The sequence below is a fragment of the Bombyx mandarina genome, chromosome 21, assembly GCF_030267445.1.
Source record: "Bombyx mandarina strain Sakado chromosome 21, ASM3026744v2".
Lineage (NCBI taxonomy): Eukaryota > Metazoa > Arthropoda > Insecta > Lepidoptera > Bombycidae > Bombyx > Bombyx mandarina.
Genome location: NC_143227.1, coordinates 6,183,184 through 6,210,488, shown reverse-complemented (window position 1 = coordinate 6,210,488; position 27,305 = coordinate 6,183,184). Strand labels below are relative to the sequence as shown.

The window sequence follows — 27,305 nt, the reverse complement described above, 5'->3', positions numbered from 1 at the left end:
TTAGTAAGAATATAATCTGGGTACATAAAACAAAAGGAAAAGTTTACAAAACGACTTTATTATTTAGAAGAAATACTCAGTAGAATCACACCGGAAGTAAGGTTACAGGCAGGATATCACATTGAACATTTATAAGTAATTTAAATATTTTATTTTATTTTAATACACATACAACTACAAGTACCTACCAACAAATATATTTTTTTATATATATATACATATATGATATATTTTCAAATATTTTTCCAATATAGTTTTTCACCTGTCTTCGTTCTGTTTTTTTATCTAAAATCTACTGCTGAAAAAATCCATATATATTATTTTTCCAATATAAATTTCTTCTGTAAAAATAGTTTTAAAAAAAATTACAAATTTTTACTAGCATCGGTACACACATTTAATACATCATTAATCTGAACTATTCGAGATTTACTACTCTTTTTCATATTTTAAGTAATATGAAAAAGAGTAGTAAATCTCGAATATTATTACTATTCAGCAACGAAAGTACTAATACATTTTTTCACGATATTTTTTTACGAAATTCCGAAACTAATTAGGTATATTATAAAGTAGGTAGTTAAAACTTATGAACGTACTTATTCATTACATATTTGCGCAAAACCTCAACAGCATAACAAAAAAGAGCATTTTAATTACGTGATATGATAGGTGGTGGCCACCACCTATCATATCACGTTTGTGATGCTTTAGATTTTAGAACATTCAATTAATAATTATATCGGAGATTAGCATTTAACTACGATAATAATTATAAAATAAATTTTATGCGTTGGACTATTAGTCGTAAATATTGTTACCAATTTAAGCTTTAATATATTTAAAGTTCGTTCAATTACTAAACGTAATTAGTAAGAAATGTGAAAGTATTGTTTATTGATTCATCGTTTTTGGAAATAGAAACACTGAATTGAAAACTTTCTTTTATCTTTGAAGGCGCTTAAAACTAAATAAAATATTGAAAGTGCTTAATTTACTTATTGGTGGCCACTTCGGCTATAATCTTAACAAATCAAAATAAAATTCCTTTTATTTTAATAAAAACAAAATGCTCATAAATACTTCTAAATTTAGGTATATAAAATTATTACGTTGTACGCTTGGAAAATAGTAGTTAAATATAATGAAAAACTAAAAATATTAGATATCCTTAACACTATAAGCGTCATCACACCGATTAAAAGACACCATGTAACACCATAGGGACTCTAATTAACGATGAATATCATAAACTGTGTGTTTACTTTACTTTAGGCGTGCTTTATTACATAATCTATGAATTATTATTTGAAAATGGTCTCCACTGGTAAATTTGACTTATAGTTTTGAGTGGTCATGGCAAAGGATTTTTCAGATAAAGATAAAAATAAATTCTCAATAGTCGAAATGTCAAATCGCCACTTCGGTTACAGATAATACTCGTAATAGGTACCCACGCCTTTAATACGTTGAGTTCTTCCAGAAAAAAAATCAAGGCAACTGCAATAAAACACCTAAAGCCTTCGTGCATATTTCGTAACTAACTTCAACATCAAGCAGTGTAAATATGAAAGTAATTTGTGGATCATTCAAGTCAGGACATTCGATATGTCACGTCGCTTATGAAGATCATCGTTATTGCACTACAGGGAAGACGAAATTTGTGACCTCATGAGATGAAAGATGAAATTGATTAGTTATACATTTAAATACGTATTAAAATGTTGAAAATACATTTACTCTAGCGCTACAGTGGATTTCTACAGGTCTTTGGTTTCACATTATAAAAAATTCACAACATCAATATTTTTTATAATCATACAATACATTTCTAATATATGGAGTACAATATTCTGGTCAGGCATAGAGGAATGGATATGTGCATACTATAAATTCAACTTCGAAAAAGCAATCAAATCAATGTAGGTAACCTTAATATTTTGAATTAAATTATTAGAGTTTTTGTATTCCAATAAATCAAAATATTCGACATTAAAGTAATGATCACTAATTTTACTTGACCAAATAATTGTAGCTTACTTGAAGAGACTATAAGATAATAAACCAAGCCCAAGAAATTAAAACATAAATGCTGCCGTCTAAAGAAATGGTAAGGTAGGTAGGTACCTAGTGAATGTACCTACATTTACAAATAATTTATATTGTCGACAACGTTTGCCCAACCCTTAATGAACTCAAATACAGAATGTCAATTTTCAAGAAAAGAAAACGGACTTAAAATAATTGTTTAAACTTTGAGATTGTAAAAAACAAAAATGTTATTGACAAAAATAACTATTTGTTAGAGCCACAAGATTCAAGATTACCATTACCTGTGTCATTAGTACACCCAATAACACTTCCTTGGACAGCAGAACATTGCGATCTTAAGGTGCTGTGTAAACACAAAATGACTAATTAAAATAAATAAATAAAACCGAAAAAAACATTTCAAATTATTTTCTTGAATATAACCTCAAAAGTCAACACAATCTGAAACGTGCCATCACATAGGTATGATATGCGATTCTACGCTTTAATGAATGATTGAATTAGCGTTTGGTGAATGGATTGTTGCGGGCGGTGGTACGCGCCGCGGCCGCAGCTGTCTGTGTGCAATTGCACAGTGCATCGAACATACGCAGAACGAAGCCGCGTGCACGCCCCAAACGACGCTTCAGATTACCTGTAACAAATCGGTCAATTACAATTAAAAGAAGTGACAAGAACCAGTATGCTTAGTGCATTGAAGTCGTCGTGGCCTAAAGGATAAGACGTCCGGTGCATTCGTATATAGCGATGCAACGGTGTTCGAATCCCGCAGGCGGGTACCAATTTTTCTAATGAAATACGTACTTAACAATTGTTCACGATTGATTTCCACGGTGAAGGAATAACATCGTGTAATAAAAATCAAACCCGCAAAATTATAATTTGCGTAATTACTGGTGGTAGGACCTCTTGTGAGTCCGCACGGGTAGGTACCACCGCCGCGCCTATTTCTGCCGTGAAGCAGTAATGCGTTTCGGTTTGAAGGGTGGGGCAGCCATTGTAACTATACTGAGACCTTAGAATTTATATCTCAAGGTGTGTGGCGCATTTACGTTGTAGATGTCTATGGGTTCCAGTAACCACTTAACACCAGGTAGGCTGTGAGCTCGTCCACACATCTAGGCAATAAAAATAAAATAAAAAAGCATAGACCTAGGTTTCATACTTCAGTGGCTTAGTGCGAGTTTTTTAACGTACTCGATAGCGTAAAAGTTAGCTCATATTTGAATGGAATGGGTCTACGCTTTAAGATTGCTATGTACCTACTTTCGTGTTATTTTTGGATGAAAGTTGACAGCGTGTGATTTGATGCAAATTTTTATTGTTATTATATCCAGTTTATCATTTTGTTATTTATTATATTATTTACAGTGCATCAACCACGCATCATAGTTTTGCATGTCACTTACGATATGACAAATTTATTTAATCAATATTTATTCATACTTAAACGTAACACGACGTTAACATACTTTGTGTTTATGATCACGACAGTCAGACAACACTGAGTGTGATCACCTTTGTGATCATACAACTAAATCTATAACTTTATCTACGAATGTCTTTGAAAAGTTTATTTATTTTTATTTATTTTTTATATGTGTGAATAAGCTTAACGGGTCAACTGGTTTTAAATACCTAACGAAGGCCATACATAGTAGATGTCGCGTGAACACCGTCAATCATACATGCAGACATGAGATCGAACTTTCAATTAGTATCCATCGCGTTCCATAAATCAGATTAGTGGGTACTATATTAATTTAAGATATTCTAGAACTAGGTCCTAGGATGCTGAAGTCGTCGTAGCTTAAAGAATAAGACGGCCAGCGCATTCATATAAAGTGATGGAAGGGTGTTCGATCTCCGCAAGAAGGTACCAATTTTTCTTATGAAATAAGTACATAACACATGCTCACAATTGACATAAAGTAATAAAAATCAAACCTCCAAAATTATAATTTGCGTGATTGCTGGTCTTGTGAGTACCCGCACGAGTCGAAAACGTTACTTATATCCGCATAATTCTGCTGTGAAGCAGTAATGCATTGAGGTCTGAAGGATGGGATAACCGTTAGGTATAGTATAATAGCTATAACTCATGTCTCAAGGTGAGAGCCCACTGAGTTTCTCGCCGGATCTTTTCAGTGGGTCGCGCTTCCGATCCGGTGGTAGATTCTGCGAAGCACTGCTCTTGCTAGGGCGGTGTTAGCAATTCTCCGGTTTGAGCCCCGCGAGCTCACCTACACAAGCTAGGGTACGCTGAAATAGCCTCTCAAGGCTATCAGCATCGGTAGGAAAAAAAAAAAAAAAAAAAAAATCAAGGTGAGTAGCGGCATTTCGTTGTCGATGTCTATGCGCTTCGGTAACCACTTAACACCAAGTGGGCCGTGAGCTGGCCCACCAATAACAGGTAAATTCCGAAAAGCTTTATAACACTTCTAATAAAATAATGTACATTAAAATTGTGACGTGAAAATACTTATTTAAAAATATCAGTGCTACAGAAATATTTAAACTATCTTTTTATTGTTATCGCTAGGCAGCAATTTTATGTTATGGCAAATCTGATGCCCACAAATGACGGTAATCACTCACCATGGGAATTGAAAAGAAATTCAATAGTAGGTAATTCAATTAATAGATACATGTTTTATTTAAGATTTCAAACAAAAACTTTTTTGTTTTTATACCTAATCTATGAACTTTTCTAATTACTATAAAACACGCTTTTAGTGACTTGAAAATATCGCGTGCGTTCCCACAATATTATAATGTTTTACATACGTAACTCCCATGCTTTACACCATCACATATTACGTAGGTAGCGTTTCGTGCCAATTTTAATGAGTCCGTAGCCCCTTTGTAGCGCGACTTGTCATGCGTACTCCGCTGCCTTCACGGAACATGAACATACCTAAGCCTACAGTCAATTATACTCTAGATCTACAGTCTCAGACTAATTCATTGAAGTCACAAGATACAGGAATGCTCATAATCGCTTCTCACAAAATATCATTAATTAAAATATATTTTACTGGTGGTAGGACCTCTTGTGAGTCCGCGCGGGTAGGTACCACCGCCCTGCCTATTTCTGCCGTGAAACAGTTAATGCGTTTCGGTTTGAAGGGTGGGGCAGCCGTTGTAACTATACTGAGACCTTAGAACTTATATCTCAAGGCGGGTGGCGCATTTACGTCGTAGATGTCTACGGGCTCCAGTAACCACTTAACACCAGGTGGGCTGTGAGCTCGTCCACCCATCTAGCAATAAAAATAAAATTATTATTTTTATCTCGGATGAAAACTGATAAAAAATACTGGGAGCTTGTTTTAAAATTTTCGTTGACCTAAATTCACATTCGACATGCATCTACGATGACATTTACCTGTAATACATGACTATTAACGCTTTCAAAATATATATAGCCCAAAAAGACCATGCTATATATAGTACAGCTTACAAGAATCACTTTAGAAGTGATAAACATTAAATATTAACAACAGTTACCAGTTGTCACGCACCTCACATGGAATTAGGAATATATTTTTTGGTTTATTATTATCTCTTTAATGGTTTATGAATGGTGTTTATTTTATTAGGTCACTTGTTAGATTCACTCGTGTATTTTTTTTATATTTTAAAGTGTATAATCATTTTAACAGTGGCGCACTGTAAGTAACTGTAAATAGTAGGTATCACCATTCGGGGAGGTGGAGGACCTTGGCCCTCCTCGACCCCCTCTTCCTCTCAGGAGGCGCCGGAGTCCGACATAACCCGGTTCGTTACCCCCCGGACCGGGTATCCGTAAATGGATTCCCCAGCGTAAAAAAAAAAAAAAGGTGTCACCATGCTGTCTATTTCTGCCGCGAAACAGATAAGTGGGAGACAGTTTACAAAACAATTAAAACTTCTACCTTCGGTCCCAAGGTGGGTGATGGCATTTACGTTGTGACGTCTATTGACTCCGGTAGCCACTTTACAATAGGCGAGCCCTGAAATAATTTACCTAGATGGGTATTTTTATTAAATACCACACTATTAAAAAATCGGTATGCTATCAAGTTGTTGTCGTACACTAATATTATGAACTAGCGACCCGCCCTCGCTTCGCTTCGGAAACATTAAAACACACATGAAACCAAAAAAATAAAATTAAAAAAAATTTAAAAAAGTAGTCTATGTTCATCAGGGACAATGTCGGCTTCTAATGGAAAAAGAATTTTTCAAATCGGTCCAGTAGTTTCGGAGCCTATTCGAAACAAACAAACAAACAAATCTTTCCTCTTTATAATGTCAGTATAGATACAAAAATAGCTATGTCTGTTACATTTTCACGCCTAAACCAATGAAGCGATTTTTAATGAAATTCAACGCACTGCCGGCATAGGCCTCCGCTCACGCGATGTAAAGTATGGTTAGTATATTATGCTGGTGAAACATTGTGCGAAAATATATAAGTGCAAAATAAAATCTAGCTAGGGTAAGTAAGCGTTTCCCAATATGGTAGTGAAAATTTGAAATAAAATATTGAAATTGGATTGAAATAAATAAATTGAAATAAAATAAAATCAAATCTATATATATAAAAATCTATATATATATAAATGAAACCCGTTTTCCGTTGTCACGACATAACATGAAAACGGCTTGACCGATTTGGCTAATTTTGGTCTTGAATTATTTGTGGAAGTCCAGAGAAGGTTTAAAAGGTATAAAAATATGAAAATTCTCGGAATCAAATAAAAATAACAATTTTGTTTTCCCTTTGACGTGTCCCCCGTCGGACGGATTCCTTTTGTTTGTTTTAAGTTTATTCTATATAAAAGTTTAGGTCTTTTATTTATCGATTGAGGCACTACGAAGTCTGCCGGGTCAGCTAGTTTGAAATAAAAATAAGAATAAGCCCATTGCAGAAAACAGCATTGTAGTTGTACACAGATCACACTAACGAACGCAGATAGCAGAGTCAAGAAGGCTTTTAACTTAAATAAATGTCTCTTTGTCTTTTTGTCATTATTCGAAGTCTCTGTTGGAGTGGTATAATTGCTACCCGATCGCACCGCTGAGATGTTTCGTGACAGAAATAGGCTTCAACTATCAAGGTGTTCAAATCAATTTTCTTTTTTTAATTGACTTCAAGACAGGACGAGGTTATCAATGCGACTGTATTTGTTTTTATGTCAGATTTCATTCAGGTGCAATGGTTTTGTTGATTCTTTTTATTATAATACTAGCGACCCGCCCTCGCTTCGCTTCGGAAACATTAAAACACACATGAAACCAAAAAAAAAAAAAAATTAAAAAAAGTAGCCTATGTTCATCAGGGACAATGTCGGCTTCTAATGGAAAAAGAATTTTTCAAATCGGTCCAGTAGTTTCGGAGCCTATTCGAAACAAACAAACAAACAAATCTTTCCTCTTTATAATATTAGTATAGATTAGTTCTTCTCATGTGGTCCTATTATATTTTCATGAACTAGCTGACCCGGCAGACTTTGTAGTGCCTCAATCAATAAATAAAAGTCCCAAACTTTTGTATAAAATAAACTTAAAACAAACAGAAGGAATCAGTCCAACGGGGGACACTTCAAAGGGGAAAAAAAATTGTTATTTTTATTTAATTCCGAGCATTTTCATATTTATCTACCTTTTAAACCTTCTCTGGACTTCCACAAATAATTCAAGACCAAAATTAGCCAAACCGGTCCAGCCGTTCTCGAGTTTTAGCGAGACTAACGAACAGCAATTCATTTTTATGTATAAAGATATCTGACCAGTACTTGAATTACCCTTAATAATGCAAATTTAATTGACTTTCGACTGTTTTGATGAAAATCTCATTTTTAGTGCATTTGCAGTTATACAATTTCTTTTGTTGAAGTCTACTTTCGTTTTCATTCAACCTTTCAGTACTTCTTTTCCACAGCTAAAATGTTTTCTAAACTTTTCATATTTAACTACGTCACTAAAAATTCTTTGAGGCAGGGTGCGTTGGTTATTGATTTCTCAATAAGAGGGGTCGTTTCACTTTGAGCTGATAGGGGAGAGCGAGCACATTAATGTTACTGAACTTTCTAAGTTGCTCCAGTACAAAACGAATTAAATACCAAAAAGGATCTCGTTTGAAACAAAGCTATCGTGATTAAGCGTGTCCGAACTCAAAACAAAAAAAATTGTAGCATAATATTTGCAAGTACTTAATTTAAACATTTTAATGTTTTTATATTCTTAATTTAAAAGAAGAGTGTTTATTAGTGATACTGAGTGGTATCTATACTAATCTATACTAATATTATAAAGAGGAAAGATTTGTTTGTTTGTTTGTTTCGAATAGGCTCCGAAACTACTGGACCGATTTGAAAAAATCTTTTTCCATTAGAAGCCGACATTGTCCCTGATGAACATAGGCTACTTTTTTTAATTTTATTTTATTTTATTTTTTTGGTTTCATGTGTCTTTTAATGTTTCCGAAGCGAAGCGAGGGCGGGTCGCTAGTACTGTATAAATTTCTCGAGATAAAGATCATCAAAAGTCACACAATGTTTTTAATAATGCGTTTTCAACAGTCTTCCCTTATTTCTCTAGGTCAGTGGATACTCATAAACTACTGATAGATTTTGTGATGCTCAAACCATCTTGATACCATCCAGCTTGAAAGGAACCCTAAGTCGCAGTACAACATCTACCCTGGTCTTCAATCCCAAACGATGCAGAAACAGGCAGGTTGGTGGTACACATCCGCGTGAGGTCACAAGATGCTCTACCCTCATTTCATATATGCCTATAATGATATGGAGTAGGTACTTCAGAATGAATAAACAATAAAAGACTTAATTGTATTTTCTGTGATATAATAAGAAAACAATATTGAAAGCCCTTAATAATCTCTTTTAAAATTAATATTAAAAATTAAACAGTAAGCAGTCTTAACAGACTATAAAGCTCAACTCTCTTTTTACTGAATGACAGACTTCACTCCATGACACTAAATGACATTGAAGAAAAATCCTCTTTAAAAACTAAAGAGTTATAAATAATAATAATAATAATTTTACTGGTGGTAGGACCTCTTGTGAGTCCGCGCGGGTGGGTACCACCGCCCTCCCTATTTCTGCCGTGAAGCAGTAATGCGTTTCGGTTTGAAGGGTGGGGCAGCCGTTGTAACTATACTGAGACCTTAGAACTTATATCTCAAGGTGGGTGGCGCATTTACGTTGTGGATGTCTATGGGCTCCAGTAACCACTTAACACCAGGTGGGCTATGAGTTCGTCCATCCATCTAAGCAATAAAAAAAGAAGAAAAAAAAGGATTTTCTTTACATAACTTTACATTTTTATTTCATAGCTATCATAAGGTTAATCTGCTTTTCATTTTGCAGTCAATATTGCAGAGTAGCCTGCGGGCACGATATTGACTTCAGTCGACTGAATTAATAGGGTCGCGTGCTGCGAAAACCACACTCCTTTGTGCTATCAATGTTTACGACATGTAATCCGTTGCCTCAGTTCTATTTTGTCACGGAATTCTAATCTAGCGAGGGGTGTGCCAGTAACGAGGGAATTATATTGATTTACGATCCGCTAGGGCTTTAAGCGGCTTATTTTGATTCAAGTCTTTAGAAGAGATAACCGAGAACCAATATCTGAAATGTATTTTATGACAGATCTTGATTAAATTTAATCATTGATTATTCATTCAATCACTATATACCTGAGATATTATTGATTCTCGTGGTAAATTACTAAATCAAATCTAATAATTACAACACGTATTAATTTTAAGATATACACTAGACACAACACAGTGCTATGTATTATATTAGTATATTATATACGGGATTAATGTGAATGTGTGTATTATCTGCTTATCTATACGATTTATTTTGGCCGAAATAATTGAACATTGATTTGTGTTATGTGTGATTGCTCGGAAAAAGTGGTAGTGGACCGACCACATATGTCTCGCACTGACAATCGGTGGGACACAAAAATACTGGAGTGGAGACCTCGTATTAGACGTCGTAACATGGACAGACAGCCAACAAGGTTTTTTTTTTTATTGCTTAGATGGGTAGACGAGCTCACAGCCCACCTGGTGTTATGTGGTTACTGGAGCCCATAGACATCTACAATGTAAATGCGCCACCCACCTTGAGATATCAGTTCTAAGGTCTCAGTATAGTTACAACGGCTACCCCACCCTTCAAACCGAAACGCATTACTGCTTCACGGCAGAAATAGGCGGGGTGGTGGTACCTACCCGTGCGGACTCACAAGAGGTCCTACCACCAGTAATTCCGCAAATTATAATTTTGCGGGTTTCACTTTTATTACACGATGTTATTCCTTCACCGTGGAAGTCAATCGTGAACATTTGTTGAGTACGTAATTCATTAGAAAAATTGGTACCCGCCCGGGATTCGAACACTGGTGCATCGCTCAACACGAATGCACTGGACGTCTTATCTCTTAGGCCACGACGACATGAACCGATGACCTGGTCAAAGTGGTTGGTAGGGGTTAGATGCGAAAGGCAATAGACCGAAGAGAATGGGGTGCATTCGAAGAGACCTACACTCACTCAGCTTTGGGTGGACAAGGGTTGAAAAAGAGTGTTATATATCGAACCTGTCAACATACAGACCAATCTGTTAATTTACACTAATTTTAGAAATGTGAAAATTTGTAGGTATAAATTCAGGTAGGTATTTCATGCAAAAATTTCTGAATATATTTGGGTGAAATCTGGTCCAGCAACAGTTTATATATAGCTTGGATGAACACAAATTATAATTAATGCCACGTATTTCATTCTTTCTGGATTAGAAAACTAACGCAGGTGCAAAAGTCACGTCCTGTATTTTAATATATCTTTATTAAGGAAATGCTTGAATAAAAATATGATAATTTTACATATACAAATTATGTTGTATTTTTTGGATCTTTGTTAATAATATTACTGCAGGAACGGTTGTATCAAATCTTATATTCGAGATTATTATACCTAACTTTCACGTCAAGAACAAAAAAGAAAAATAAATGTTGCCCGATAGAAATTTCTAGAACGATTATACTCGTCGCCTCGAGCGCTTATAAACTCAACTCCTAACTCTAAAAGTCATGAATAAAGATCGTTATCTCGTAAAACGATAAAATATGCAAATAATGCCATCATCAAGCGATAATATTATTCCGACAACGAAGAATCTAGAAGCACAAATATATTTTCTGCTGAATGAAAGAACTGCTTATGCAGTGCTAAGAATAAAAAGTGGTAAATAATTTAATGTTTATCATTTATCTATTCTTAATACGTATCATCTACGAAAAAAAAAACCAATTTCTCTGTTTACTTTCGTCTCTTTTAAATGAAAAATCCCACTATTATAATTTTATGCTCACGGTCCAACTGGGTCTAAGTGATTGCCGCAAAGTAACCCTTGAGTACATGGTCATAGGAACGAGAATGCCGCCTATCTATCAATTTTAATGTAAAACGGCTATCCTAACATGCAACCGAAACGCATAATTGAGTCAGTAATAGGTAGAATCGTGGTATCCGAAAACGACGTGGCTTAAACGATAAGCCGCGCGGTATGCTATTTTTTATTATTGTGTAATTACTGGTGGCCCGAAGGCCTTTCAAGTTACACAAGGACAGGTGGGCGAGCAAGGACTCAGCCAGGAGGAGTGGGATTTGCTAACAGCTAACCCGAGCGCCTCCAAGGGAAATCTAACAACTCAAGAGTAGCTGCTTCGCGAATGAATCTACTGCCGGATCGGAATGGCGACCCGCTGAGAAGATCCGGCGAGAAACTCAGCAGGTTGATGTTTAGGTTAGATCGAATGTGAACTCTTTGCCGAGTTCGACGGGTACGGCTACCGCGGTCCCTAAGCCTGCTCTTAGTGTTGGAGCTAAAGGGGTTTGCAAGGATTATTGGATTTAATGGATCCGTAAGGACGTGTCTAGGGCGACGACGGTGACTGGCTCCTGTGTAATCAGGATTCGGGGAGTAGTCTGCGTAGGCAACGATGGGGCGATTATCATGACGGCGGTATACTCATCAAACGATGATACTATGCAATTAAGAATTCAGCGCGATGTCTCAAGAAGGATGTGATCTCATATTGTGATGTATATGGACTTCAGTAGCCTCCTAACTCCGGGTGAGCTCTTGGTCCGTTTTATTTCTCTATAATCGCCTTTCAACAGACTAGTTGGGGAATTAAACAATTTGCATAGCAAGTATTCTCTGGACGTCTTTATTGGCATTTGACAGTTTTAGATGAGACTTCTACAACCTTGCTCAATGAGCCTTTTCAGGTATGTAATAGCGTATTTGGTATTAAATCTGTATGTAATGTTTGTTAAATATCTGTAATTTTAAATATCCATGTAATGTTATATATAGTTTTTTTTTCTCTAGTATTATACAGTGAACCGCTTTTTTTACCAATGCATGCAGTCGGTACCTGTAATTATGTTAGCATTTAGTGTGTGATCAATGTATATGTTACCTGTAATGTTCTATGCTGACATGTTGGTACCCAATAAATAAAATAAAATAAAAATAAAATAATATTTGTTTTATTGCAAGAGCTCGTCCATCCATCTAGACAATAAAAAAAGACATTTCATCCAGTCGATCTTTTTGTGTTTAGTGAAATTCTACAAAAAGATAAAGTTGTTTTGGTGTACTATATTATTGAAAAAAAAAATACGGCAAAATATTAAATAAATTAAGAAATTCACAGTATATAAATAGTACTTCTTTTAATATATACCTACTGAGCTGGGCTACGGAGAGATGCTCTAAATAGAGTGTCATTTAAAATAATTAGTTCAGCTAATTAAAACTCGTCGCTAACTGAATTGTCAGAGCATTAATTATATTGTTCACAACAGACAACCTAATGCGACTGCTCATAATTTAATTTCTTCTACTAAATTTTATTTTCCTTATGTTGGTACTTGTCTTTTTTCCTTTTTAAAACTTTTTTATTAGCTTGGTATGTGAGTGTAACGAAATCTCTGTACAACATTTTCAATGATTGCAAGATGTCTGATTTAACATGCTCACGCATGAAGGGCTAGCGACAATGCAACAATTTTGTAACCAGTAATGAACATGCAAAATAAAATATGAAATAAAAACGATTTAGGTTTTTTAAGCGTGTTTTTTAAACTACTAGTTCAAATGTTTTACAGATTTTACGCTAGGGAAAAGGAAACGTTACGAAGGAGAAGAAGAAACTACATATGCCATTTGGATATAAAATGTAGAGATTTTTTTTTTCGGATTTACTGATGGAAGGGAATAAATAGTATGAGTTCAAACGGGTTCAAAAACGTATTTACTTCCGATCTCTATAGCGAGACAGATAAGAGTTACTCCGGCTTGAAAAGTGAGACGGCATTTACACAATTCTATTGAAGCTACGACCTTCTTATCTTGAGGTACTTTATACAGGGTGGTAAGATAGTCCATGCTTAAAATTGTTTAGCTTTATCTAAACAATGCTTTTAGTGGTCTGAACCTATGAATAGATAAATAAGTTACGACCTGTCCTCATACTATATGACTCTAAGTATATATATGACTATAACTATCATTAACTCTAAGTATATAGGCATATCGGTATAGTAGTTTTTTTACCAGGTTTCTGAAGACTACATATAATCATTAATAAAAATATTGTTTAACTATTCAGGATTCATAATGCATATTCATAATGCATTAATGTAAAATGTTTAATTAGGTATTTTTATACAATCATCTTTGATGTTTATCACATGAATGATTTTTTCATACATTACAATGTTACTGTAGTGATTAAAATTATAAAATTCCATTCAATATTAGCATGCAGTTTTCGGGGATAATACCTCACACGACTGCGCAAAGATCAAAAGTATTTTCAGGTTTTTTCGTCTTAGCGATTATTTCTCGGCAACGTTTATTTACGCCACAAATCACAGACTACAAACATTTCTGAACAATGGCTTACGTAAACCATCGTTCAGTGTAAATATTTACTAAGCGTCATTCGTACTTGATTGACAGATAATTATAGTAATCTATCGATTTCTAAAGAACTAGGAATTAAGAATGTAATATTTGCGGTGCCCAGTTGACACAAGGAAAATTGAAGTGTTCAGGATTGTGTGCGTTCATAAGTATTTACTATGGAACGAAATGTATAACTGCTTTTAAAGATGGATTTGTTGACAGGTCATTGCTCCTTACATGACATCTTCAGAGAGCTTTCCACAAATATGTGGCTCACGGATGACAAATCAGAACCAGGGTGGCCGGATTTTTTATTTCATACTCAATCATTCTTGTAGGCAGCAGCTTGGCTCTGCCCCTGGCATTGCTGAAGTCCATGGGTGACGTTAACCACTCACCATCAGGTGGGCCGTATGCTCGTCTGCCTACAAGGGCAATAAAAAAAATAATAATCGGAAAATGCTTACTTTACAATCACGTAAAAGTATCACAACTCCCTCGAAAATTCTTTTTTGTTTCCTTTTAACTCTTATTGACTCTGTGACATTTGATTACACTTTCAAGACGAAGCTATAATATAATCTATACTAAAATTATAAAGCTGAAGAGTTTGTTTGTTTGCACGCGCTAATCTCAGGAACTACTGGTCCGATTTGAAAAATTCTTTAATATCGAGGAAGGCTATAGGCCTATATATATATATAACATCACACTAAGACCAATACAAGCGGAGCACCAATAAATAATGTTTCAAAATCGTTTTTTTTTCCTTTTGAGAGCTTCCGCTGCGTGCGCTGCAGAAACGATTAAAGTTTCGCTAAAATAATGTATGACAGAATTGTTCCCCTTTAAAAGATATAAAAAAAGTCCGCGACAGCTTAAGTCTATATGTTAAGGTTGGCTCACTATAACGTTTTTTATGCTAACCAAATTTGTTCTAAAATTAAGCATTATTTGTGAACGGACGAAGTCGCGGGCAAAAGCTAGTATATCATAAATATCAATTGAAAACTGTTTGTTACCTACTATAATTGCCTTTAATAAATAAATGTTTAACATCTAACCTATAATAAAAGCATTCGTACGAATGTTCTAAGAACCCCAATTCAAACAAAGACAAAAGGAAGGGTTCTTCATCAAACAGACTTGGCATTTGGAGGGTCTTGAATTCCTCCAACCCAAAACACAAAGGGTTATATCCAACTATGTACTTCGTCTCGTCTGCTTTGTAAATCAATATTACACGCAGTATACCCGTATTTACCTATGAACACAATGGCGGAGCGTATTTTTAATATGCCTTACGTTTGCATATAAAATTTTTAATGTCATAATTAAGATCTACTATGTGGCGTGTTCAACTGCTGTATGGAACAGAGTCCTGGGTTACGAAAGCGGTATAATTAAAGTATAATGCGTGCTGCAGAAATGCGATGTTGAGATGGAAGTGTAAGATACCAAAAATGATTAAAATGAGTATATAACGGAGAGTCAAAGTGGCCCTAGTGACAAGGAAAATAAAGTCTGAAGGGGTTATCATGGTTTGCGTATTTTATGCGTAGAGACGATGATCATGTGGCCAAAAAGAACCTGGATGCAGTGGCAGATTTGCAGTCTCGGCCGCCCTAGGCCCCAAGCCATCAGCAGCCTCTTTCTCAGCAACCACCGTATAGACTACATAATGAAATTACTTTATTGCCAACTTTTTTATCTAAATAGATTTAGAAATTTAGGAAAAAAAAAATGTTTTATTTCGCAAGAATATAGTTGTTACAAGTGCAGGTGGGAAGTGTGGGTAAAAGTAACCATAAGTTTAGTATAATAAATAATAATAATAATAATAGCTAATAATAGAGTATTTAAGGATGCGGCATAGATTGTACCATGCAGTGCAGTCCGCCCGCCATACGTTATAATAAGTTTTTTGACACGATTGGGGCCGCCCCTATATCTGGCCGCCCTAGGCCCGGTAGGCCCGGTAGGACGGTAATTTGAAGAGGGACATCCTAAGAACTTTTGCACGGACTGTGTGAAAGACGATATGTAAGAGAGGGGTGTGAGTACAGAGATGACGTAAATCTAAATGGAAAAAGGGGTTTTTTCAACTGTTGAACAGCACGTAGGTTTAATTGTATGGACCGCATTAATTATTTACGATACAAATAGACGTATCAATTACGTAGATTAAAATCTATATATTAATACGTGAAGCAAAAACTTTGTATCCCTTTTTACGAAAATTGCGCGGACGGAGGAGTATGAAATTTTCCACACTTACAGAGAATATAGAGAAGAAGTGCACAATGCTAATATTTTTTTTAAATAACGCATAAAAGATACATTAAATCAATAAAGAAAACATTACACACACTACATGCCATGTATTTGACGCACACACGCACGCATACTATTTATTATCAAACTTGTGTTCTTGACGTTTGTGGTCAAATTGAGAATAGATTAAATATTGTTTGTCTTTATTAATATTTTTATAGCGTAGCCCAAAATTTGTGATTATAGAAGTATAAAATACAATCATAATAGTGTACAAACTTATTATACAATTCCAATTAATTATAGTTGAATTTCGACTACTGCGGTACCTCTAGTTAGATTAATTTTAAAATGTTCGAACGAATAATAGAGCAGTGATTGGTCTCCCGAAATGTCATTTGGGACGTCAGCGATTGTTGACCTTTATCGAGCACGATTATGGAGCTAATGCCGCTTTCATTATATTATATAAGAATAAAAAACGGTACCCACACGTAACACAAGCTGTTATCACGATATTACACAAAAAACGAGTCGCATTTTAATCGTAAGTTATTTGTGGTTTTTTCTTTTTTTTTTCTACCTATGCTGATAGCCTTGAGAGGCTATTTCAGCTTCGTCCTAACGTTTGTAGGTGAGCTCGCGGGGCTCAAACCGGAGAGTTGCTAACACTGACCCTAGCAAGAGCAGTGCTTCGCAGAATCTACCATCGGATCGGAAACGCGACCCACTGAGAAGATCCGGCGAGAAACTCAGTGGGCTGTGTCTGTGGGTTAATTCGCTCGTCGAGCCCTTCGTCGCAAGCGACGGGTTCGACGAGGACGGTGACCGGTGCTTGTGGTGCCTAAAAGCACCTATTTGTGGTAGAACACGCGTTTGGAAAGGACAATTAGAAATACTTTTTTTATATTATTTTCGACGTTTCAAATACTTTACTGCTGACAGACTCTGATCGTGACCACGTAAATCGTAAAATATCAAAGCGTCGAAAATAATAATATATAATGACAATAAAGTTGAAGTTGAAGTCGTCGTGGCCTAAAGGATAAGACGTCCGGTGCATTCGTATCGAGCGATGCACTGGTGTTCGAATCTCGCTGGCGGGTACCAATTTTTCTAATGAAATACGTACTCAACAAATGTTCACGATTGACTTCCACGGTGAAGGAATAACATCGTGCAATAAAAATCAAACCCGCAAAATTATAATTTGCGTAATTACTGGTGGTAGGACCTCTTGTGAGTCCGCACGGGTAGGTACCACCGCCCCGCCTATTTCTGCCGTGAAGCAGTAATGCGTTTCGGTTTGAAGGGTGGGGCAGCCGTTGTGACTATACTGAGACCTTAGAACTATATCTCAAGGTGTGTGGCGCATTTACGTTGTAGATGTCTATGGGCTCCAGTAACCACTTAACACCAGGTGGGCTGTGAGCTCGTCCACACATCTAAGCAATAAAAAAAAAAAGTCAATATGTTATTTATTTATTTTTATTTTATTCAACTTTCACTACATTTTTTTTATATGAAACAGTTATGTGACTATAGTTGTTATTATTATTATATTTATATTTACCGTTCAAATTCTTAAATGAAATTATAGATGCTTTATTAAATTGCGCTTGTAAATTGATTACAAGTTAGTTGTATTTCAATTCTTGTTATGATATTTTGTTTACTGCGAAACAGTAAAGTATTGATTTCCCGAGAGAATACCAATTATTTTATAAGAGTTTAATAAAAGGGTTGAGTATTATTTTTTTATGTATTAGTCAGAGAAGTCTATTGTTTTAAACTATTGCGTCCAACTATATTATTCAAACTACTATTATTATCAGACTTTTACCGCGATTCCACATTTCATGAGTATTTATTTGAGTAAAAAACAATGCGTTCTCAAACTGTTTGGAGGAAACTATCGATACCGTAAGTGTACATCATTTTTTTTTATTGCTTAAGTGGGTTGACGAGCTCACAACCCACCTGGAGGTAAATGGTTACCGGAGCCCATAGACATCTACAACGTAAATGCGCCACCGACCTTGAGATATAAGTTCTAAGGGCTCAGTATAGTTACAACGGCTGCCCCACCCTTCAAACCGAAACGCATTACTGCTTCACGGCAGAAATAGGCAGGATGATTGTACCTACCCGTGCGGACTCACACCTCACCACACCACCAGAGGCCCTACCACCAGTAATTACGTAAATTCTAATTTTACGTGTTTGATTTTTACTACACCATGAAATCCCTTCACCGTGAAAATCAATCGTGAACATTTGTTAAGTACGTATGTCATTAGACTAATTGGTACCCGCTGGCGGGATTCGAGCACCGTTGCATCGCTTAATATGATTGCACTGGGCGTTTTATCCTTTAGGCCACGACGACTTCGACATTTCCTTTCATTGCATTTTACCTTCCGATCAACTTTTATTACAGGACATGCGTAACTCGAACGAATAATTACTTTTACTAGCACTTCAGTCAAGTATCTAGCCATGCTTACAAATTATATCTGTATTGTAGGTATATGATCATATTATAAAGCTGAAGAGTTTGTTTGTTTGAACGCGCTAATCTCAGGAGCTACTTGTCCGATTTGAAAAATTCTTTCAGTGTTAGATAGCCCATTTATCGAGAAAGGCTATAAGCTATATAACACCACGCTAAGATTAATACAAGCGGAGCACCACTTAAGAATGTTTCAAAACGGTTAAAGTTTAGCTAAAATAATGTATTACAGAATTCTGTAATACATTATTTTAGAGAAAGAGATCTACGTTATTTTAGAGAGATCTAAAAAAAGTCCGCGACATATGTCTATATGTTAAGGTTGGCCCACTATAACGTTTTTTATGCTAACCAAATTTGTTATAAAATAAAGCATTATTTGTAAACTATTCGTCGCGGGCAAAAGTTAGTTTATAAATGTAAGAAAAACATCTTCAGACTCTGTCAATACATAACAAAATACATAATCAAAGAAGAAAAAAAACACAACACCATTTTCAGATACGAACATAAAGAAAATGTTATTTTCCCATTTACAAAACGTATTTACCGAGAAAGCCTTGATGGATGTCGCAGGAATTGTCGTGGAAAATTCGTAATAAGTATATCACAACAAAATCGAATCTTCAAATAGTCAGTACCGTTGTATGCCTAAAGGACAACCTGCCTTTACCTGCTGGTTGTTTATTGAGTTATAATTTTTTTTACAGTGAATAGAGACTAGGAAGACTATCCTTATGATGGACAAATAATTGGACTATCGAATGCCAGAATACCTGAATAGCAAAATATCTCATAAGAACAAATGCACATTTCTACAAGAACAAAGTGGCAGAAAGGATTTTCGCTAATTTGAACCTTAATGGCTCCAAGCAAATTCTAGAAACGAGCGCTGACATATACTTGGAAAATCATAGCAACTATTATAGTTTAAGATGTTATACATCAGTGTACCAAGTGGAGACACACTTAATCAATGCCTGTGCTGCTGAGAATGTAAGCAATCACGAAGAAAAGATAACCAAGTGTGCTATACTATATCCTAGGACTAGCTCCAACAGCGTCCTGGCCATGATATTTTCGAGATTGACCTTTTGTCAATCATTGTAGAGAGGTCCACAAAATTTGCTCGTAATGGTCAACTATTGCAATTGTATGTATGCTGTTCTTTTCCTTTGTTACTATGTCCTTACTAATGTAGGCGGCGGCTTGGCTCTGTCCCTGCCTCATTGCCGAAGTCCATGGGCGACGGTAACCCGCCTATTTCTGCCGTGAAGCAGTAATGCGTTTCGGTTTGAAGGGTGGGGCAGCCGTTGTGACTATACTGAGACCTTAGAATTATATCTCAAGGTGTGTGGCGCATTTACGTTGTAGATGTCTATGGGCTCCAGTAACCACTTAACACCAGGTGGGCTGTGAGCTCGTCCACACATTTAGAAAAAAAAAAAAAACCACTCGTCATCAGTTGGGCCGTTTGCTCGTCTGCCTATAAGGGCAATAAAAATAAAAAAAGGTATTTGGGGAAGTGGATTAAGATCGTAAAGATAAAAAGAAAGGGGCTGATATAAAATATCAATTCAGGTTACAGAAAAATAAAATTAATTTAAGTTGTGAGTATTTTCATTTGACCTCTACAAATTATTTCGGGTTCTCAGAAGCGTCCGTAAAGCCTTGTTCGGACTAGGCGAGTATTTTAGTCGAGTACCGAGTAATTTAGTGGCTAAGCTACTCGCTACTCGCCCGAAAAAATAGAAAAAAATGGATTGACTTGACTAAATTATTTACTAACCTACTCGACTAAATTTTTGGTGCTCAGACACATTTAGCTACTAAATTACTCGGTACTCGACTAAAATACTCGCCTAGTCCGAACAAGGCTTTAGGGACAGCCGTCAGAGAATAAAGCGATACTAATTTTACTTTAAAATCATTCCGATTCACGCACCCGCCGCGCGCTGACGTGCCCATCGACCGTTCGATCGCCCGACCTCGGTTCGGAGCACATCTGGCGTCTAAGTGCTTTCTCGGAAGTGACTACCTGTGTTAATTGCGTTGCATCGCCGTCTGTGAGCGGGCGGACCCCTAAATTCCTAGAATTTGTTCGGTAACTTAGTGGCTCGTTTGCAAGCAGACGACTGTGTGCTGTAATTAATTGCGATTATTATAATTTTGGGGCCTCGCCGTAAGGCGAGTGTGCTTAAAGTCCCGGGGTAGCCCCCCCTGGGCACGTGATAATGGAGTCCACGATCGACCTGTTTGCGGAATTCCTCCGCCTGAGGTACCCGTCGTTATCGTCGGAATTTTTAGAATTTAAGACCAATCACGCCGCGAACTCGCCCGCGGCCTCCGTCGCACCCGCCGCTCCCGTGTCCCCGATACTCGCGAGGAAAACTCCTGTGCCGACCGTTGCGGCCTCGGTTCCAGTCCTGCGTTCATCCGTAACAAACGTCGCGGCCGCGTCGTCCAGTGCGTCCACCCGATCTTCCGTGGCCTACGTCGCGCCTGCCGCCCCCGCCTGCAAGTCGCCCACGCCCTCCTCATCCGACTCAGAGTCGGACATGGAGGTCGACCCTTGCTCCGCCGCCCCGACTGATGGATTCACAGTAGTCCAAAAAGGTAAAAAGCGCGCTGCGGAGGCCCGAGCTCCCGCGGCTGCTAAAGTAAGCAAAGCCGCAAACGCGTCGCGTCCCCGCCCTCCAACCCCCGTCGCTCCCGCTGTCCGTGCCACACCGTCGCCGCGTCCGGTGGCGCAATCTAAAACTCAGACCCCTCCCCCGGTTATCCTTCAAGAGAAGGCAGCTTGGGACCGAGTTTCCCTGGCCCTTAAGGCCAAAAATATTAATTTTGCCAGCGCCCGTAATCTCGCCAACGGGATTCAAATAAAAATAACGACACCCGACGACCATAGGGCCCTCTCAAGTTACCTCCGAAAGGAGCGTATAAGTTTCCACACTTATACGCTCCAGGAGGAGCGCGAGCTCCGCGTTGTCATACGTGGAATCCCGAAGGAGCTAGATGCCGATCTCGTCAAGGCCGACCTGATAGAACAAGGCCTACCAGTAAATTCCGTGCACCGCATGCACACCGGCCGCGGTAGGGAGCCATACAATATGGTTCTAGTCGCCCTCCAGCCTACCCCCGAGGGTAAGCAAATTTTTAACATTCGGACCGTCTGTAGGCTCTCCGGTATTGCCGTCGAAGTCCCCCATAAAAAAGGCACTCCTAGTCAGTGCCATAACTGCCAACTGTACGGGCACTCTTCCCGTAACTGTCACGCGCGCCCCCGATGCGTTAAGTGTTTGGGCGATCACGCCACGGCCCTTTGTACTCGCGACCAGAAAACCGCCACTGAACCGCCTAGCTGTGTCCTGTGCCGAACACAAGGTCACCCCGCGAACTACCGTGGATGCCCCCGAGCTCCAAAAATAAATCGCCGCATCGCCCGTCAAAACCGCCTCCGAGCTTCCCGCCCAGACATCAAAGCCACGGTACCCTCTGTGCCGAAGGCTAAGCCTGCTTTCGTGCCGGCGTCGGTGCCCAGCGTCTCGGCTTGGGCTAAACCGTTGCCGTACACGAACACGGCTACAACTCTCTCCCCCGCGACTCGTCCCACCCCCGCGATACGTCCCTCCCCCGCGACCTGCCCTCCGACCGCGTCCGAAAATCTGGCTCTAGCGATCGACTTTTTTCAGTCGATCAACTTTGAGCGTGTTAACGCTTTGGGTGACGCCATTCGCGCCGCCTCCACTGCACAACATTTCATCGCCGTTGTGCAAGAATACGCTGACGTATACGCGTCGTTAAATACGTACGTCCTCCCCTCACTCCGCCGGTAATCAATGGCGTACATTAGTAGAATAAAACCCTTATCCGTAACAATAGGATTTTTTAACGCTTACGGTCTCGCAAATCAACGTGATCAGGTTTGTGATTTTTTGCGTGACCATCAAATTGACATTTTCTTAGTGCAGGAGACCCTACTCAAGCCCGCGCGTCGCAACCCTAAAATCGCGAACTATAACATGGTTAGGAACGACAGGCTCACTGCTCGTGGTGGTGGTACCGTCATTTACTATAGAAGAGCCCTGCATTGCGTCCCGCTCGATCCTCCCGCGCTCGCTAACATCGAAGCATCAGTGTGCCGAATCTCACTGACGGGACACGCGCCGATCGTTATCGCGTCCGTTTATCTTCCACCGGATAAGATCGTTCTAAGCAGTGATATCGAGGTGCTGCTCGGCATGGGGAGCTCTGTCATTCTGGCGGGCGACCTAAATTGTAAACACATCAGGTGGAACTCACACACCACAACTCCGAATGGCAGGCGGCTTGACGCGTTAGTCGACGATCTCGCCTTCGATATCGTCGCTCCGCTAACCCCGACTCACTACCCGCTAAATATCGCGCATCGCCCGGATATACTCGACATAGCGTTATTAAAAAACGTAACTCTGCGCTTACACTCGATCGAAGTAGTTTCAGAGTTAGATTCAGACCACCGTCCTGTCGTTATGAAGCTGGGTCGCGCTCCCGATTCCGTTCCCGTCACGAGGACTGTGGTGGATTGGCACACGCTGGGCATCAGCCTGGCTGAATCTGATCCGCCATCGCTCCCGTTTAGCCCGGACTCTACCCCGTCTCCTCAGGATACCGCTGAAGCCATAGACATCGTAACGTCACACATCACCTCGACATTAGATAGGTCATCGAAGCAAGTTGTAGCGGAGGACTTCCTTCACCGCTTCGAATTGCCCGACGATATTAGGGAGCTCCTTCGAGCTAAGAACGCCTCGATCCGTGCCTACGATAGGTATCCTACCGCGGAAAATCGTATTCGAATGCGTGCCCTACAACGCGACGTAAAGTCTCGCATCACCGAAGTCCGAGATGCCAGATGGTCTGATTTCTTAGAAGGACTCGCGCCCTCCCAAAGGTCTTACTACTGCTTAGCTCGTGCTCTCAAATCGGATACGGTAGTAACTATGCCTCCCCTCGTAGGCCCCTCAGGCCGACTCGCAGCGTTCGATGATGACGAAAAAGCAGAGCTGTTGGCCGATACATTGCAAACCCAGTGCACGCCCAACACTCAATCTGTGGACCCTGTTCATGTAGAATTAGTAGACAGTGAGGTAGAACGCAGAGCCTCCTTGCCTCCCTCGGATGCGTTACCACCCGTCACCCCGATGGAAGTTAAAGACTTGATCAAAGACCTACGTCCTCGCAAGGCTCCCGGTTCCGACGGTATATCTTACCGCGTTATTAAGCTTCTACCCGTCCAACTCATCGTGATGTTGGCATCTATTTTCAATGCCGCTATGGCGAACTGTATCTTTCCCGCGGTGTGGAAAGAAGCGGACGTTATCGGCATACATAAACCCGGTAAACCAAAAAATCATCCGACGAGCTACCGCCCGATTAGCCTCCTCATGTCTCTAGGCAAACTGTATGAGCGTCTGCTCTACAAACGCCTCAGAGACTTCGTCTCATCCAAGGGCATTCTCATCGATGAACAATTCGGATTCCGTGCAAATCACTCATGCGTACAACAGGTGCACCGCCTCACGGAGCACATTCTCGTAGGACTTAACCGACCAAAACCGATCTACACGGGAGCTCTCTTCTTCGACGTCGCAAAAGCGTTCGACAAAGTCTGGCACAACGGTTTGATTTTCAAACTTTTCAACATGGGCGTACCGGACAGTCTCGTGCTCATCATACGGGACTTCTTGTCTAACCGCTCTTTTCGATATCGAGTAGAGGGAACCCGCTCCTCCCCGCGACCACTCACGGCTGGAGTCCCGCAAGGCTCCGTTCTTTCTCCGCTCCTATTTAGTTTATTTGTCAATGATATTCCCCGGTCGCCGCCGACCCAGCTAGCCTTATTCGCTGACGACACAACCGTTTACTACTCAAGTAGAAACAAGTCCCTAATCGCGAGTAAACTCCAGAGTGCAGCGTTAACCCTCGGACAGTGGTTCCGAAAATGGCGCATAGACATCAACCCAGCGAAAAGCACAGCAGTGTTATTTCAAAGGGGAAACTCACCGCTTATTTCCTCCCGCATTAGGAGGAGAAATATCACACCCCCGATCACCCTCTTCGGCCAACCTATACCCTGGGCCAGGAAGGTCAAGTACCTGGGAGTCACCCTGGATGCATCCATGACATTCCGCCCGCATATAAAAACAGTCCGCGACCGTGCCGCATTTATTCTCGGCAGACTCTATCCCATGATCTGTAAGCGGAGTAAAATGTCCCTTCGGAACAAGGTGACACTTTACAAAACTTGCATAAGGCCCGTCATGACTTACGCGAGTGTGGTGTTTGCTCACGCGGCCCGCACACACATAGACACCCTCCAATCCCTACAATCCCGCTTTTGCAGGTTAGCCGTCGGGGCTCCGTGGTTCGTGAGGAACATCGACTTACACGATGACCTGGGCCTCGAATCGATCCGCAAACACATGAAGTCAATGTCGGAACGTTACTTCGATAAGGCTATGCGTCATGATAATCGCCTTATCGTTGCCGCCGCTGATTACTCCCCGAATCCTGATCACGCAGGAGCAAGTCACCGTCGTCGCCCTAGACACGTCCTTACGGATCCATCAGATCCAATAACTCTTGCATTAGATACCTTCAGCTCTAACACTAGAAGCAGGCTGAGGAACCCCGGTAACCGTACTCGTCGAACTCGACAAAGAGGTCGACGTGCAACCTAACCCATGCATCAGCCCGCTGAGTTTCTCGCCGGATCTTCTCAGTGGGTCGCGATTCCGATCCGGTAGTAGATTCATTCGCGAAGCAATTGCCCTTGAGTTATTAGGTCTCCTTCGGAGGCGCTCAGGCAGTTGTTAGCAAATCCCACCCCTCCTGGCTGAGCCTTTGCTCGCCCACCTGTCCTGGTGAAGCTGGAAAGGCCTCCGGGCCAGCAGTAATCTTTCAATCATAAAAAAAAAAAAAAAAAAAAAAAAAAAAAAAAAAAAAAAAAAAAAAAACTTTAAAATCACGTTAGAAATAAACATCAAGAATATCTTCTAAATTGATGTAACCTTGGTTTAATATAAAACTCTAAGGTTAAATTTTATGGACATGAAAATCGATTGTAAATTAATGAAAATATTAATTGTTAAAAATTTAACTACCAATAACTAGATTTGGTAATCTCACTGCTACAAACACATTATCTAAAACGTAAAGTAGAACATGCTGTTTCTACTACGTAAGAAATTAATCAGTAGGTAGTCAGCAACTGTATGCTTAGGCATATATGTACCTATGTAGTCAAAATCTGATGACAACATAGCTAACGACAATATTAACTAACCCACTCGCCCAATTAAATTTTGTGCTGCCGAGTTCTGATTAAATGATATTTCGCTATATAAGCTATATATTATGTTATAATATTTATGCGCATATGTTTTAGTTATGAATATCTTGCAATTTCTTCTTCTTAAACGGTAGGCAGCGGCTTGGCTCTGCCCCTGGCATTGCTGACGTCCATGAGCGACGGTAACCACTCACTATCAGGTGGGCCGTATGCTCGTCTGCCTATACGGCAATAAAAAAAAAATCTTCTTCGTTTCACTTTTGACCTATTTGTGTTGTAGCCTATTTGTGGGGGCAGTCTATTTGAAATAAATGAAACAATTTTTGACTAACAATATAGTAGCCTGATACCACGAAAAATAGTACAGCGTAATTTGATACACAAAGTTAGACGTAACAGGAAAAACGCAAAAAATAAAATACAGTAGGCGCTCCTGTGGCGAACTATATGAAAAGGAAACAATTGTGAACGGAGATGAAATGCTTCCTATGCGACAATTCGTTTCTACGTAATTGAAATACGTGTGGGTAAAAATAATGCTTATTTGAAAATTTCGCGCCTATCTGCGGTTTTTTGTGTAATCAGTAATCACACACTATTGTTTGACGCGTTCTTATCACTATTTTACATTAAATGATTTCGCCTTGAATTGGTACACTATTTAATCGATGTAAGAAGCTAGCAGAGTCTATAGACATCACAGCATGAACCCACACGGGTCTTGAAACACGAGTCCAAACTTCAACGGTATTTTACAATGAACTAATTCTTGAAACCGCAACGCATTACTGTTTCATAGCTGAAATAGGCAGAGTGGTTGGTACCTACCCGTGCGGATTCACAAGACGTCTTACCACCAGTAATTACACAAATTATAATTTTGCAGGTTAGATTTTTATTACACGATGCTATTGCTTCACCGTGGAAGTCAATCGTGAACATTTGTTAAGTACGTATTTCTTTAAATTGGTACCTGCCTGCAGGATTCGATCACCGTTGCATCGCTCGATACGAATGCACCGTACGTCTTATCCTTTAGGCCACGACGACTTCAATTCTCCGAAGCATATTGAATTTAAAATTCATTAAACAAAATTGTTTGCTTGCAATTCTTTTTTCT

The 27,305-nt window shown here is 39.1% G+C and overlaps 2 protein-coding genes across 2 annotated transcripts in view; one reads left to right on the top strand and one right to left on the bottom strand.

Moving 5' to 3' along the window:
* Positions 1-240: 240 nt before the first annotated feature.
* Positions 241-27,305, bottom strand: part of LOC114253072 (uncharacterized) — a 30,465-nt gene continuing 3,400 nt past the window's right edge. Inside the window, exon 3 of the mRNA XM_089736453.1 lies at positions 241-2,686. Within this exon, the coding sequence (XP_089592579.1) occupies positions 2,553-2,686 (134 nt within the window). The 3' untranslated portion in view covers positions 241-2,552. The remainder of the gene's footprint in view (positions 2,687-27,305) is intronic.
* On the top strand, positions 20,800-22,688 carry LOC149500453 (uncharacterized). Its single transcript, XM_089736282.1, has one exon. The coding sequence runs from the start codon at positions 21,087-21,089 to the stop codon at positions 22,686-22,688; it is 1,602 nt and encodes a 533-aa protein (XP_089592408.1). The 5' UTR covers positions 20,800-21,086.